This window comes from Trichoderma virens, assembly GCF_000170995.1.
Source record: "Trichoderma virens Gv29-8 chromosome Unknown TRIVIscaffold_91, whole genome shotgun sequence".
Taxonomy (NCBI): domain Eukaryota; kingdom Fungi; phylum Ascomycota; class Sordariomycetes; order Hypocreales; family Hypocreaceae; genus Trichoderma; species Trichoderma virens.
In genome coordinates this window covers 1,507,685-1,522,105 of record NW_014013658.1, presented here as the reverse complement: position 1 = coordinate 1,522,105, position 14,421 = coordinate 1,507,685, and the positions used below count along the sequence as shown (strand labels likewise).

The window sequence follows — 14,421 nt, the reverse complement described above, 5'->3', positions numbered from 1 at the left end:
ATCTATTAGGCCACTGGCAATAATATGTACTAAGATGCCGGGATATCCACCCTTGTCAGCTTCCTTCATAGGGTAATTTATTATCACGGCTCTGCTCGCCTAAGCAATTAGAACCTATTACTTTCTCACAAAAATGTCGGCAGAGAATAGAAGTAGCTTGAGAGGTAAAAATGCCATTGCACAAGAAAAGTATGCCTAGGATGTCAAGGAAGGAAACAAATGATGGCAACGCCTACCAAAGCAGCCACATTGTTTCTTTCGTTACATCCCAATGTAAAACTGTCAGCAACAGTTTGCAAAACGCCAAACTCTCCCTTCTACAATTTATATAAATCGCCTAGCCAATCGGCAAGCATCGCAACCATCTCTTTCGTGCAGCTATGCCCTGTATTCTCTTGTATGAACAACCTGGCCTTGCTATGTCCAGACGTGGTTCGTTTCAGCATGGCATTTCTCCTTTCCAACCATGATGTTGTATATCGTGCGGGTACCAGTTTATCGTACTCCCCGTTACACATAAACAAAGGTACATCGCTGGGAAATTCTTCATATATCTTCTTGTCGCCCTCACGGACAAATTCTGCCAATGCACGTGGCCATCGACGCCGTTGCGACTCGTTCATCACCTTCTCCAGTCTTTCATAACTGACGGTCTCTAGCTCTTCTCCACTGACACCAATCGCTGAAGCGTCGATTCCTAGACGCTCCAGGAGGAGAGATGTCAAGTTTGGGCAACCAACAACCATTGCAAAGGCGTCAAATTGGCCGGGCGCAGTTGATGCCATGCGCCAAGCCGTATGGGCGCCTAATGAGACGCCGAGCATAATATTGTGCAAGCGATTGAACTGGGGGAAATATGCTGGCAAAAAATCGAGAACAAGCTTGAAGTCTTGCGTTGCCCCGGATATCATAGATATCAAGTCGACGCTATAAGGGATATAACAATATTTAGTAGTGCTCAATTAAAAGATAGGGTAGGATAGATAAAACATCTTATTTCAAACGAGCTTGCATAACTTACGCATGGTTTTCATTACCACCCGACCAGGTCAAATTTGCTTCTGGACTGACCTATTGGATCCCGCCCTTGTCAGATGTCAACATGGTGGAAAAAGTGGTGAGAGACACATACCTCGCGATCGCCATGGTTCCTCATGTTCATCGTGATGGCAATCATCTCAACTTTTTTCTTCCTGCCATCAGATCTGTACCTATGCAAAATCTCATGCGCGATGCCTTCTGTCACGAGATATGTTCTCGTTCGGTTATGAGCAAGGTACAAAACAGCCACGTCCACCCCAGACTTTTGCTTCAACTCCTCTAGTCCATAGACGTATATAGTGACACCACCAATGGCCAACGACGTTTTGCTAGAACGAGGTGTCGTGAGAGGGAGAGAAAATCGCGGTTCTAAGCCATCTGGAGTTGTGCTTGGTGAGGGTAATGAGTCCGACATGTTAATCAGCTGTACGGACACCTCAAAGAATGAATGAGTAGACGAATCCTAATAGGGTTGCCAAGAAAAATTTACAGTAAAAGGCTGAACTAAAAGAAAGGCCAGACAAAAAGAGACGTGGCTTATGGATTCCTCCCTCCTGCTATCTCTTCAAGCAGACGAACGCTAATGTGTAGGTATAAGTCGGCAACACCAAAGGGAACAAGCATTTGCCGGGCCCTACTTTTTTAGCCGGAATGCAAGGGGTTCGGTTGCTTGCTCGGCCAGTTCGGTCAACTGCGCCGATTGGACTCCGTACAAATCTTGTAGTGGTATTACTGTGACTACATTGCCTAGCGGATTGGGGGACATGGAATGCCATTAGCGTGGAAAGACGCACCATTTTGGGCAATGTCAGATCCTTGCTACATGCCAGCCGTGAAGTTGTTTGTTTTAAGTGACGCTTGTACCACGTGGAAAGCACAGGCGATTTGGTGGTGGATGGAATGAAGCATCCGACCGAGCGCAAGCTGAGGAGTTATAGGATTATTTGTTAAAAACAGAATTCGTAAAAAAACAAAAAGTAATAATATATAACCATTAACGATGCGAAACGAATCCACTTTTTTTTTTTTATTTACACAGATATACAATTGGTTTCCTCCACCAGCTAGCCAATCGCCACTTTGCCTTATTTCTTAAATTTCGGCAAGGATATCCCAAAGACTCAAAGGATGCTGTTTAAAAAATTCCAGAATGATTGGTGTAGCGTTGAAGCTGGCAATGTGATGACCAGCCGCCTGATTATCAGAATTTGGAGCCGTGCTTGGCCAATCATGTCCAATTACAGCGTCGTAGACGTGCTCAACCAAGCCAAAGTTAACCCCTGACCCGTATTTGTAGGAAACAGTGTTGGATGAGATTGGTGTGGTAACATTGTGGAGGCTAAGCCCATCCCGTACGGCCCATTGCTGAATGAAATGCGGAATTGATGGAAGACATTCCTGCTTGCGCTCACCACCGTGATAATTAATCGTAGAGTCATTGCCACCGTGAAATTCAAGGAATGGGATGTCATGGCGACTAGGGCTACAAGGGATCTGCACTTCGTCGGGTGCGCAAGGTAATGTATCGATATAAAAAGCACCAGATACGGGGGCAAATGCTGCAATACGGCTGGACATTGTCTTATCGCAGGCCAAGACGTTGCAAAATCCGGCGCCATCTGACTTTCCAGTGGCAAAAATACGAGTGGGATCAATGCAATACTGCTTTTGAACATGGTCGAGGATATCTGCAGTGAATTGAACGTCGTTAATGGTGACGTTCGGAACACCTTGCCAAACGTCCTTCAGTTCCGTCAGCATGGGCATTGGTTTTGCTTGTGGGTGATCAGGATGTCTTACGTTGATGCCTTGAGGGTAAATAACGAAGGAATTCGTGTTGAACTCCGGGTTAGTCAGCTCGTCTAACTGCAGTTGGCTTTCTGCGGTTCTCAAGCCTCCGTGGTAAGACAGAATAGCGGGAGTTGGGATCTCATCATGGTACGTTGGTGGAATCGAGATGAGGTAGTATCGTAATAGCCCACCACTCGTAATTGTCACATTTGCGACACTACCAATTGATTGGCCATGAGGCAATCCCTTTAGACAACCTTCCAATGAGATGGAGGAAAGACTTTTAGGTAGGACCAAGGCTTCAGCCAAAGCGGCGATGAATACAACCTTGAGAGACAACATTGGGGGCCAGGGACAATGGAATCCTAATTCGGAAGAAAGAACAATAGAACACTGAATCACACTTTCCACTTACGTCAATTGTCTCAGATCATCTCTCCTTTTATATACGCCCACATTCCAGTTCGACAATACTACCCCAAGGGTCCGTCACATTTCCTGGGGAAAAGTGCGGAGAACCCTGAACAGAAAGGCCAAATGGAATAAACTCCGTCTCATGAGAATGCCGAATCTTCAGTTCATGTCTGCTAATTACCGAGTTTACCGGAATTATATGCTTAGCTCGTGCTTCTTACCGTCTTTGAGGTCCATAATTCTTAGGGCTGACGATGGATGAAGGTTGGAGAGAGGGTATGTCGGTAGACTGGCCAGAACTCGGGATTGTTTGCTACAAATCTGACTATTAACGGGATGGTCGTTAAAGTATAGTAGACATGTTGGTAATTCTTTGCGGGTAGCTAGCATTCTCCACCTAAGAAGTTATACCGAATCCACTGCATCTCGCTCCGTAACTACATAGGGGAGTTGGCAAATAGTTGTGTCAAGCATATTTTGGTGGCAGTCTCAATATATTGTCATTGATTCATATATCTATGTTGAAGGAAGAAACATTTACAAATAGGTGACGTAGATATAAGTTGGGATGAAACATGTTCATTGAACAGGGTACTAGAAACTAGCTAACAATTCTACATGACGTATCTAAACTCTTCGTTCTGTTTGTCAGTAAGATCTTCATCAATTGAATGTAGACCAATAGGTGCACCAGTTCGTTTATCTCTCTTTTTATTTTCCATACGCAGCATGATGAGGGTGATTGATGCAATCACCACAACACCGCACAAGCAAACGAAGCTCCCCACGAATCCTGCATGATAGACTGGCCCCGGGGACGCACCGAAAATAACGGGGCCGATAACATTCCCGACGCAGTATCCAACAAAAGTTGAGGCACTGACAGTAGATTTTTCTAAAAACAAGGTGAGATACCGATTTCCTTATGCCATATGTGTGGGTCAGAGGGAAAAAGAAAGAGGCTTACTAGTATGACCGGCTATATTTGATGCTGCCAAAGAGACAGCAAGTCCTCCAGAGGCAACTTGAACAGCAATTAGGAACACGCCTGCAAATAACAATCCTCGATTACTGCGAGGCCCAAACCAACAGATTAGAGTTCCCGCTATAGAAATTAGACCGCAGAGAATAATCAGCAGATATCGCATGTTTCTCCATTTCCGTGTGATGTAACCTGAGAGAAGAATGGAAGTTGCTGTAATTGCTCCAATGGGGCATGTTAGAGCCAATGAATCGAAATGCGAGTATCCGAATGAATTAATCACAAGTGTCCCAAAAGTCCCAAGAGCACCTGACGGCACACCGGTAAGAAGTACTATGAACGAGCAGCTGTACAGCTTGTAGTCGCGAAAAGCCTCGAAGAACTGGGCCTTGTTGAACTCGTGACTCACGGTACCTGCATTGTTTCTCTCGAGGCGGCGAATGGCAATGTGTCTCTCAGCATCCGTCAAGTGCTTGCTCGTCATGGGGTTATCGGGGAGGAAGAGGAAGAGAACGATGGACCATAAGATAGTGACACCACCAAGAATCAGGAAGATTGGTTTCCAAGAAGGAAGTGAGCCATGAATCTGTCCCAACCCGTAGTTAATTAGAGGAGAGATGGTTGTGGCAACTCCAACACAGCTATACCAAAACCCAGTTCGTAGGGCCTGCTCTTCTCGTGTCCACCAAAACGTAACCAAGACAGTGAATGAGGGCGCAACGGCTGACTCGAGAAAACCAAGAAAGAGGCGGTTGAGCATAATGCCGGTATAGTTGAAGCATCCAGCGGTGGACATGAGAACGGCTCCCCAAAGGAATGTCGCGGTTGACACTACCCGTGATATTGAGTATCGCTGGGACAAGAACATCATTGGGTATGTGCCAACAAGATATCCAATGTAAAACATCATTGAGGCATTGGCGTATTTCTGGTTATTTGTGATTGGAGTCCCGTCTGGTTCATGGCCGACAATCGTCGTGAGCTTCAAGTCCGCATTAAAGTTGAACTGTGTTGCAGCGCTCATAACACCCTTGTCGTAGCTCTGCAACGTGTATGTCACCATCATGAGTGGAACAATCCTTTAGCTTTGAGTAAGTGATTGGTTCTAACAAGAGTGTAAGTCACTAAGTTGGGGATAATCATACCAGAAATCGAGTTTACGAATAAGTTGCCTCTCTTCTTCTGGAGTAAATGACTCGCTGTTGGGCTTCATGTTGACAGCGTCGTCTTCGATCTTCTCAATCTCCTCTGCTTCATCACGCTTTGTGTCGTCAAGTACTTCCATGTCGTGAGGTATCAAAACCACAGAATAATTGGATGGTTGGCTGTTTTGCTTCACGATAGATGTAAGCGTCATTCAATCCCTGTTGTTGTGGTGATGAAGATGCTATATAACGTTCTTGTCGTTGTTCCTCCTTGCACCACACGGCGGGAGTGGCTGACTCTCGTTCGGTAAAAGTTTACAGCACAGGGGGCATGACAAGGTTGAGTCCATCCCGATCTTCTCCGCGATGAGTTGTCATGATGTCTATCTGTGGAGAGGGCAAAAGAGAGAATGGTGTGACATACCAGCATAAGGACTAAGGATTTTGGAAGAGAAATGACTCGGTGGAAGTGCGAATGAAACTAAGAAAGATAATTGCCGAATTAGCCGTTCTAGCTCGCGACAACTTCATGCTCAGGCGCCACAAAGATGGGGTTTGTGGAGTAGCTGGTAAACCCCGATCCGGGGTAAAGTAAGCTGGCCGGAACGAATCTTTTGTTTTCTACCGACGGCAAACTTCTTCCCCAGACAAACTCAACTTGCCGGCCATGGAATCTGGGGAGAGCTTACATGCAGCTCGGCCCAGCAACGGCGTTTGGAGAAGCGGCAGTGGTGGCAGGGTTACTCCACGGATTCGCTCGCGTGTTGCTTGTCAGCCTTGTAATCAGCGAAAAGTTCGTTGCGACGTTGTTCAGACAGGCGGCGATCCGTGTTCAAATTGCCAGCGCGATGGGGGATCTTGTGTGGTTCTCCCGCGAAAGAAACATCGGTAATTATTTTGAAGGACGTTCAATTGTGTGTTGCTGTCTATTGATACTCATTACCTGTCTCCTCACAGGCCACGAAGGAAAAGAGATGTCCAATTTACGTCGCAGAACACAGCTGGAAACACAGCTGAGATCTCATATACGAAGACTATATCTGGCGTCCTGGTAGATTCACAAGTTGGCGCCATACAAGTTGAAGGTCCTTCAGAATATTCTTATGGCGGCACATTCTCAGCATCGACACCATCATCAAGAAACAATGTAATGAGCGTTGGAGATGGCCAAGGCCGATCAGCGACAGAGGCTATTTTGCCCGAAGATGGCTCCTTTAACTACATCGGTAAGCGCACTATCAAAATTCTGTCGACAATGATATGGAAAGAGTCTCACAGCGTATCAATAGGTGATAGGCGAGGCCCACGCCACTCTGTGTATGACCTCTGCCATCCTGAGACCCCCGAAGACGCACGCGATTTGCCTCCAAGCACAGCCATCACCTCGTCTCACAAACCGCATGAGCTAGAGTACATGCGCATTCAGGGCGTCTTCTCCAAGCTCCCAGATGATGTATGTGATGAATTGGTCCGCTGCTATTTCCAGCATGTTCACTTCTTTCTACCGATCATCGACGCGCCGGCATTTCTCAACGAGTACTGCAGTAATGGCTCTCGGAATATTAGCTTGTTGTTGTATTGGAGCATGCTATTGGCGGCTGCAAATGTGAGCCTATATTCCCAACATCTAGGGGTGTATTTATGTAATTATTAATACTCTCTAGTTTGTCGATGCGGATGTCTTACAGAAAGCAGGATTCTCCTCTAGAAAGGCAATGAAGACTGCCATGTATGAACGAGCCAAGGTGAGCAATTTGAAACTCAATAAGCACGGCCTCTATCGTGTACTGTACTAACCCTGAACAGTGTCTCTATGATGTCGATCGAGGAACAGATAAATTGGTGCTCATTCAGTCTGTCATCCTATTAGGATTTTGGTATACCGACCCCCAAGATCATACTGGCGCCTGGTACTGGATAGGGATTGCAATTTCGCTGTCACAGAACATCGGCCTTCATAGGTCTTCTCGTTTGAGTAGCCGACTGCAGCAGAAAACTTCTCCGGCACGAGAAGCTCTGATGCGTCGCATCTGGTGGGCATGTGTAGTCAGAGATCGATGGGTTTCCTTGGCCCGGGGCCGTCCAATGCGCATTCATAACGAGGACTGCGACACTCCTCTCCCAGTGGTGGAAGACATCATGAACGAAATAGAGTCTGTTGTTGGTCGAGCGCGAAGTAATTTCATCCCCTCAGAATCAAGGGCCTTGGCCGAGATGTGGATTCGGCTTGTACGCATTTGCGATACTTTGGGTAACATTTTGAGAGTCCATTACCGCGTCGATGGGATGGTACCAACCATAGCGGAAATTGACAGATATGCAAACGAGTTACAAGCCCTAGCTCAAGACGATGCTATCTCGATTGACTCCAGCGAGAGCTTAAGTATCCATGCGTATCAAATCGATCTCCTGTACCAGTTAGTATTCACGTTCAGTATGCCCGTCCCGCCCAAGCGGCTACTAATTTTTCATTTAGAGCTACAATCGCCATACTCTATCGACCATATGTCTTGAATCGGTCGACTTCCCTCCCATCTGGAGCGTATTCACTCTGGCAGAAAACAGCAGCGAGCCGAGCCCGCGAAGCTGCATCAAATACCAACGGATTGCTACAGAGCCTCATCGAACTCGATGGTATACGGTATTTGAAGCCAATGATGTATTAATCTCTCTCTATTGGTAACCAGTCTGGAATTCGTAAACTAATTATCGCTTTTTGTAGGATTACCGCCATGATTCCTGCTATGCAGATTCACCTTTACGACTGCAAATCTCCAAATTTATTGACTCGCGGCCTTGCGGAGAATAAGCTTCAGCTTTACATGCTGGTTCTGTCAAATTTGAGAGGAACATACTGGAGCGCCGACGTAATGTATCGACTCTTTGATCGGGCTCAAAGCATACTAAAGAAGTCAAATGCTCAAATGACGAAACCGAGCATTAAGAACTCAGATGACAGTGGAGATTCCATGAATTTGCAACAGCAGTCACATCTGCAATTGCCTCCACCTACTGAAGGCCCCTTGCTCCCTACTCCAGAGCCTACAATACTACTAAGTGAACAACAAACGGCAAATCAGTGGTTCAATGAATCTCCGCAGTTCAGCCACGTTGATCAGTTGCTAAGTCCAGGTTTTTACCTCTCTGAAGATGGCTTCTCAGAGTTCCTTCTCAGTTATGAAGATGCCGCCGTCTATGATCCACATGTTTTGGGATCAGGCAGGATACCCGACGAGATATTATAGTACGCGGTATTTAATCTTAATGTACTAGACAATTATTATTTTCAGATCGTAGCGTGAAACATCTCCGATTTACGTCTTCAACTAAGTCACATACTATTCACAAGCTCTTATCCACGACAGCGGTGGATTGACTTGTACAGGTGTCGGTGTCTAACAGCTGTGACCGAACATCGGGAGCTGCCAGCTGATTACGCAGGCACAGTTAATTTTAAGCTACAGGGTGCTACCAAATCATAGGGGTCCAAAATCAGAGCGCCCATCTCCTACAAACGCACACATGCGGATTATAAACTTGACCCCTATAACACTACACCAAAGACTTCAGTACTACTTACGAGTCCTGGGGCTGTTCTTGTAAAACGAACGTGAAACATAGTTTTAGCTCGAATACAGTTAAGGAGTATCTGCTATAGGAATTTTGGCCACTGTCCACTCTCTCATACACTTTGCATCACTGCCCAATCTTGTAAGGCTTCCCAGACTTTAGGATCAAACTAGGCTTCCTCTCAGCCAAGTCCAAAATCATCTCTGCAAAATAGCTGTTGGCCCACGCGAACCACGGGCGCGTGTACACACTCGTGTTGTAGATATTGACGCTCTCGTGGATCAAACCCAATCCACTGGTGTTCTCTAAAATGAGTGCCAAACGCTGTTTGATCTCGCTATCATTGTCAGTGCCGAAGATGGCTGAGATTTGACTCATGGGCCAGGGATACGTGGCGTTGACGTGGGGACCTCTGTTGATTCATATTTACAGTTAATCCAGGCCTCAATTGTATAGGACATGCGTATGAAACCATAGTATTTTGACTTACCCGATGCCATTGAACGACTTTCCTACAGCATAGTAAGGGTTTGCCCTCGAAAACATAGCCGCTTTAGTCTTCTGGTAAGTAGAATCGCCCCTCTCCAAGAATCCCAGATACGGCAGCGACACAAGACTCGGGACATTGGCATCGTCCATGATGTATTGCGCTCCGAGCCCGTTGGTTTCATACGCAAAGATTCCGTTAGAAGCGCGCGTGTGGGCCCAAACGGCCTGCTTTATGGTATTGGAGTATTGGCGGAGTTGCTGAGCAAGGCTCTTCTGGGTTCGGATGGTGGTGAGCATGTCTGCAACGTTGGCGAGCTCCACAGACATCATGGCATTGTCAGAGGTGATAAAGTCTACATCAAATCGTCAGCAACAAATGACTTGGCGTATGAGTTGTGGTGATTCCAAAACTCACTAAAGACACAGAGGTCGTCCGAAGGCCTGTGGCTCGAAGCAACCAAACCGTTTGCTTGCTTCGGCTCGCCATTGCCACTGTTGGGCACCATTGGGGAAAGTGCCCCAGCAGTGCCCGTCCAGTTGTAGTAGCTGACCCATTGGTAGTCATCCGACCAACTACTCTGGGACTGTTCGTAAAGGACTCGAACTATCTGGTTCATCGCAGCGTTCCCTGAAGATAGTGTTAGCCAAATAGCCTGAGAGAAAGGGGCAGTCGACTTGGCTATGTCGCTTATTTAATCGTTCGTACAATTGTCATTGATGAAAGATGAGTCCTTTGTATTGGCATAGTAAGAACGCGTGATTTTGAGAAACCCAGCAAGGGAATCAAGCTCGTACTAATATTGTGAGAAATGGTGCTCTCTATACATGTACTTTGACAGCCGTCATACCTTGCATTCGAATACCGTTTGGTTGTTCACAGGCCTGTTGTGAAGGGCGTATGTGTTAATTTTGCATGGCAATTTCGCAATTGGCGGCAGACGGGTATACATACGGGTTCACTCTGACGCCTGTTGCCCAGTCCTGAATACAATGTTACTAAGACATTCACACCGCGTAAAATCGCACTCGCCGACTTACATTCACACTTGGGGCAAGCCCACTCTCTGGTGGTGGCTGGAAGGAGCCTATATGCCATATTCTTGATTAGAAAGGTGCCTCTACAGCAGATTAATTTGGCTAAACGCACCGCAGTATGGATATTGCGAAATGTATCGCGCCTCGGTGTTAATCACTGCTTTGACAAGAGCCTGAAGGTTCTTATCATGTGGCAGAAGCTTATACAGATGTGCAAACTGGTTTCCGGTGTCGCGCAACCATTGTGCACTTGGACAATTAGCTCAAGCGTATGCATGATCGCATTGCCCTGTATACGTACGTGATATCCTGGCAGAAAGTTAGGCAAATGGCAGTTGACTCATGCAACCCTCGCATTGGGGAAATAACTTACACCAGTGATGATGAATGCCAAATTCTTTGTAGGGTCAAAATACTTGACAGTAGTATCCAACGTTGACGGAAACGTATTTTCAAATAGTCGAGCAAGATCCGGATCCTTGAGCCGAGATTTCAAGTCGCTGATGACTTTCTACGCACGATTAAAGAGTAAAAGAACTCTTTTTAGCACCTTAATCGCAAATATACCTGCTCCGCCACCGAAGGTGGATTTGGGCAGAGGAATGAAGCTCACCTCGACAGCTGGGCTCGTGAACGTCCTGCACTCCTCGCTCGGCCTCATGTAAGGCAGTTGCAGAGGACCAGACGAGTACGGGCCATGAGGCTGTTCCGAATAGCTGCTGTAATCTGGACAAGAGGATGCTGTACGGCGCTGAGGCTGGAAGTTCTGCCAGCCAGCAGACGCGCCGGCCGGGAACGCGGCCAAGATGCCGAGGGCAGCGCCAATAACGCTATTGGGAGACATGTGTAAAGGCATCGCGGCTCTCAATTGGGTCCAGGAGATGTCTGCTGTTATAAAGCTATGTATAGATGTAACGATGCTTTAGAGAGAATCTGAGAAGAACCTCGAGCAATTCACGGTGCCGCTGACAGAAGGTCCAAGCGAAGAGGGGCTGCAATTGTGAGGCAGGTCTCACCGATCACCTCCCGTCGTTGTCTCTGTCTCGGGCCAGCCATTTTATTTATCGTCATTTGTCTTCCCACAGAGTTACACCCAGATCCATTAGGTGGGGGAACCAAGTAGGGCAATGGCGATCTTTCCCTTGGGAGCGCATTCTTGGGTAAAAAGCGTGCGGGGGAAGCGGGGAGATTCAGAGGGAGAGCATCACCAACAGGGTTTGTTTGGAAGGATTCACAGGCGAGTTGGATGATATCCGGCATGACGATGCGACTCTATGTTATGTGGGGAGACGGTTTGGTGTTTTGAAAGAGGAAGCTGGAGGGCGTCATGGCCTTACCGGCTGATGGCTAAACTGCAATGTCTCGTACGTGCTGAGACTGCATTCTTCATTGTGAAGGTTTATTTAATGATTCTTATTCTTCATTCTCCTTTGTCTAAGACAGGGGCTAGCTAACAATATAAAACACGAGGCTGGGATTGGCAATTGGGCAGTGGTGATGGTGGCGATCCATGATGCTTGGCCAACAATGAATCGAGCGAATCCCCCTCGCGCATCAGCATCATATATGCTCACCAAACAGACAAATCAACCAATTGATTCTCTTTGTCATGCGCACAAAAGCCGAGTAATGTCCCGTACTACCCTTTTCTCCGCACCGACGGCCGCTGCCACCCGCCTTTGTCTCGGCTCTTTTCTGGCTTGATGCTACCTCTTGGCATCGAATGCCGACTGGTTCAAGTACGGGCATAGATTCATTCACAGTGTCTCGCTGAGCCTCAAACTTGGCTTGCGCTTGATGATATATGTATTTTAGATGCTTGGACGGGTATCGAATGCCTTCTTTGTTTCAATCCATAAGATATGTCCAGCCGCTGACACGTATTTATCATTTATTCGACCGATGTGCGTCTGTTTTCACTTTGGCTGCGATCTGTGCCTCTAGTGATCCATATAATTTTTGACCAGGATCTATTCCATGTTATGTAATCCTGCATCGGCCGCTCAAGAATAGGTATCCAGTTGCTAAAATGACAACAAAGATGTATCAGTGCAGCTCCAACACCAACAACGCCACCACCAAATATCAATAACCACGCCGGCAAGCATACATCTCAGCCTCTCTGTTGCTTCGCCATGCCATCATCAACATCTCGGCAACATGCCTCCCCTATCCCGCATATCCACGCTCTCTGCATGGATGACGAATACAGCACCGCCCTCCAGGCTGCCGTCGCATCTCACAACCTCTCCTCCGTTTCAATCACGTACCACAACTGCGCCCTCGCCTTTGTAGAGGCCGAGTTCGATCTCATCGTGTCCCCTGCGAACTCATACGGCCGACTGGACGGAGGCTTCGACGACGCCATCTCACGCTCATTCTCTCCTCGCGGCGACTATTTCGCCCTCACAAGAGCCGCCCAGGCCAAGCTGTATGATGAGTGGCGCGGCTTCGCTCCTCCGGGGACTTGCACGCTGCTCCGTATCCCCGACGACTTCCACGCCCGCTCACAAAATACCTGGCACACCAAATATCTGGCGCTGTGCCCGACAATGCGCGTCCCGCAGAACGTCAACTGGGACCACGAGGTCATCTACGAGTGCACGTGGAGTTTGCTCTGCGCGGTAGACAAACACAACCGAGCAATTCGTGAGGGCAGGCAAATTGGGCAGCATGACGAGATCCGCAGCCTGCTCATGGTTCCCATGGCTACGGGCGTGGGCGCTGTGAGTCCCGAGCGATGGGCAAATCAGACGGCCCTGGCGCTGAAGCACTATCTTGATGCGATGGAACACGGGTCCAAATGGAGCTCGCTGGAACCAGACGATATTATCGAGTATGCGCACGAGGTTGAGCAGACGTGGGAACTGTAGGGCGTTTATAGCTGATTATCGTCCATGAGAAGGCGGACATGCTTCGTGTCGTGCTGCGCCATGCCACATGGCCTTCAGAGACGCGCAAAGAAGCTATATTGCTATAACAATTTGTCAACAGCTGCCATGATGCATGTTGTGTGAACTGGCCGGCCGAGTAAGAGGCCTGCTGATTAAACTCACCTTGGTACATATTGAGGTTTGTACAAATTCACCTCGTGCATCTTTTCGAGAGCAAAACGCTACTGTTGCTCTTCCAGCTGAACCAACCTACATGCAGCAAGCAGCATTTCCAATTATGAACAGGTAAATACGTAGTCATTTATGATATCTACAATGAAAATAGTAACCCATCTGTGCAACCAGATATCCGCAGAACCGATCCATCAACAGACCACATCAGCCGCGACAGCAAGCACCAAAACACATATCTGGATCTAATCACATCGCGTTTTAGAAAACATTCTGCACTTCCTCATTGATATCCAACTTACTTCTCCTATGTGACGGTACGCTCGTTGACGAAGACATCTCCTTTGCGATCCACTTCCAGCACTTTGACAGAGTGCCAGATGATCCTCTGGATGATAAAAAAGCATCGTCCGCCCTCAAATCCCCAACATTTTCTTGGCTGTAATATGGCGGAGGAAGCAGTGCATTTGTGTCTTCTGCTCCGTAGCTTGGCGGCAAAACCTCGTTGTTGTCCATGAAGGTGTTTTCTGATGTTACATCGGCATGGGTCGATTTGAAGGTACAGGTATCCGCCATTGTAGATAAGCCGTATATAGATCGGTTTTCCGTAAAACGAGATTTTATCTTCCAACAAAATATATTATAATATCTGGGCATTTTCAACACCTCTTCCTCATTAATAGGCCTTCCAACAACTCACTACCTGAGCATCCGGAGAACTCTCGGTCTTTAAATCTGTCGCCGAGCACTGGCCGCGACATGCCAAGCTTTCCAAGCTGTCACAGCACCCTCTTCAGCCGCGGCTTACACTCAATCAAAGAAATCCAGACCCTTGTCTCGAATCAACTAAGCTTAAATAGTATGCATCACAAGGCCTGTATGCCTTTGA

At 47.3% G+C, this 14,421-nt stretch overlaps 6 protein-coding genes across 6 annotated transcripts; 2 read left to right on the top strand and 4 right to left on the bottom strand.

Moving 5' to 3' along the window:
* Positions 1–317: 317 nt before the first annotated feature.
* On the bottom strand, positions 318–1,456 carry TRIVIDRAFT_64949 (uncharacterized protein; the record flags this gene model as incomplete). The annotated part of the gene is made up of 3 exons (XM_014094960.1): positions 318–927; positions 1,022–1,071; positions 1,133–1,456. The coding sequence occupies 3 exons, from the start codon at positions 1,454–1,456 to the stop codon at positions 318–320; spliced, it is 984 nt and encodes a 327-aa protein (XP_013950435.1).
* Positions 1,457–2,133: 677 nt separating this feature from the next.
* Positions 2,134–3,174, bottom strand: TRIVIDRAFT_39449 (carbohydrate esterase family 1 protein; the record flags this gene model as incomplete). Its single annotated transcript, XM_014094959.1, has 2 exons — positions 2,134–2,784; positions 2,842–3,174. The coding sequence occupies 2 exons, from the start codon at positions 3,172–3,174 to the stop codon at positions 2,134–2,136; spliced, it is 984 nt and encodes a 327-aa protein (XP_013950434.1).
* A 686-nt stretch (positions 3,175–3,860) lies between these two features.
* TRIVIDRAFT_40073 (uncharacterized protein) lies at positions 3,861–5,441 on the bottom strand (the record flags this gene model as incomplete). Its single annotated transcript, XM_014094958.1, has 3 exons — positions 3,861–4,141; positions 4,214–5,307; positions 5,374–5,441. 3 exons carry the CDS (start codon positions 5,439–5,441, stop codon positions 3,861–3,863), a joined length of 1,443 nt encoding a protein of 480 aa, XP_013950433.1.
* Positions 5,442–6,694: 1,253 nt separating this feature from the next.
* On the top strand, positions 6,695–8,297 carry TRIVIDRAFT_114210 (uncharacterized protein; the record flags this gene model as incomplete). Its single annotated transcript, XM_014094957.1, has 5 exons — positions 6,695–6,979; positions 7,038–7,118; positions 7,180–7,790; positions 7,850–8,032; positions 8,096–8,297. Coding segments are annotated over 5 exons (1,362 nt in total), but the record flags the coding sequence as incomplete, so codon positions are not given.
* A 677-nt stretch (positions 8,298–8,974) lies between these two features.
* On the bottom strand, positions 8,975–11,311 carry TRIVIDRAFT_184596 (uncharacterized protein; the record flags this gene model as incomplete). Its single annotated transcript, XM_014094956.1, has 10 exons — positions 8,975–9,355; positions 9,434–9,785; positions 9,848–10,060; positions 10,139–10,226; positions 10,281–10,314; positions 10,385–10,413; positions 10,471–10,517; positions 10,580–10,685; positions 10,841–10,978; positions 11,081–11,311. 10 exons carry the CDS (start codon positions 11,309–11,311, stop codon positions 9,070–9,072), a joined length of 1,524 nt encoding a protein of 507 aa, XP_013950431.1.
* A 1,291-nt stretch (positions 11,312–12,602) lies between these two features.
* On the top strand, positions 12,603–13,340 carry TRIVIDRAFT_40076 (uncharacterized protein; the record flags this gene model as incomplete). Its single annotated transcript, XM_014094955.1, has 1 exon — positions 12,603–13,340. One exon carries the CDS (start codon positions 12,603–12,605, stop codon positions 13,338–13,340), a length of 738 nt encoding a protein of 245 aa, XP_013950430.1.
* Between the last annotated feature and the right edge of the window lie 1,081 nt (positions 13,341–14,421).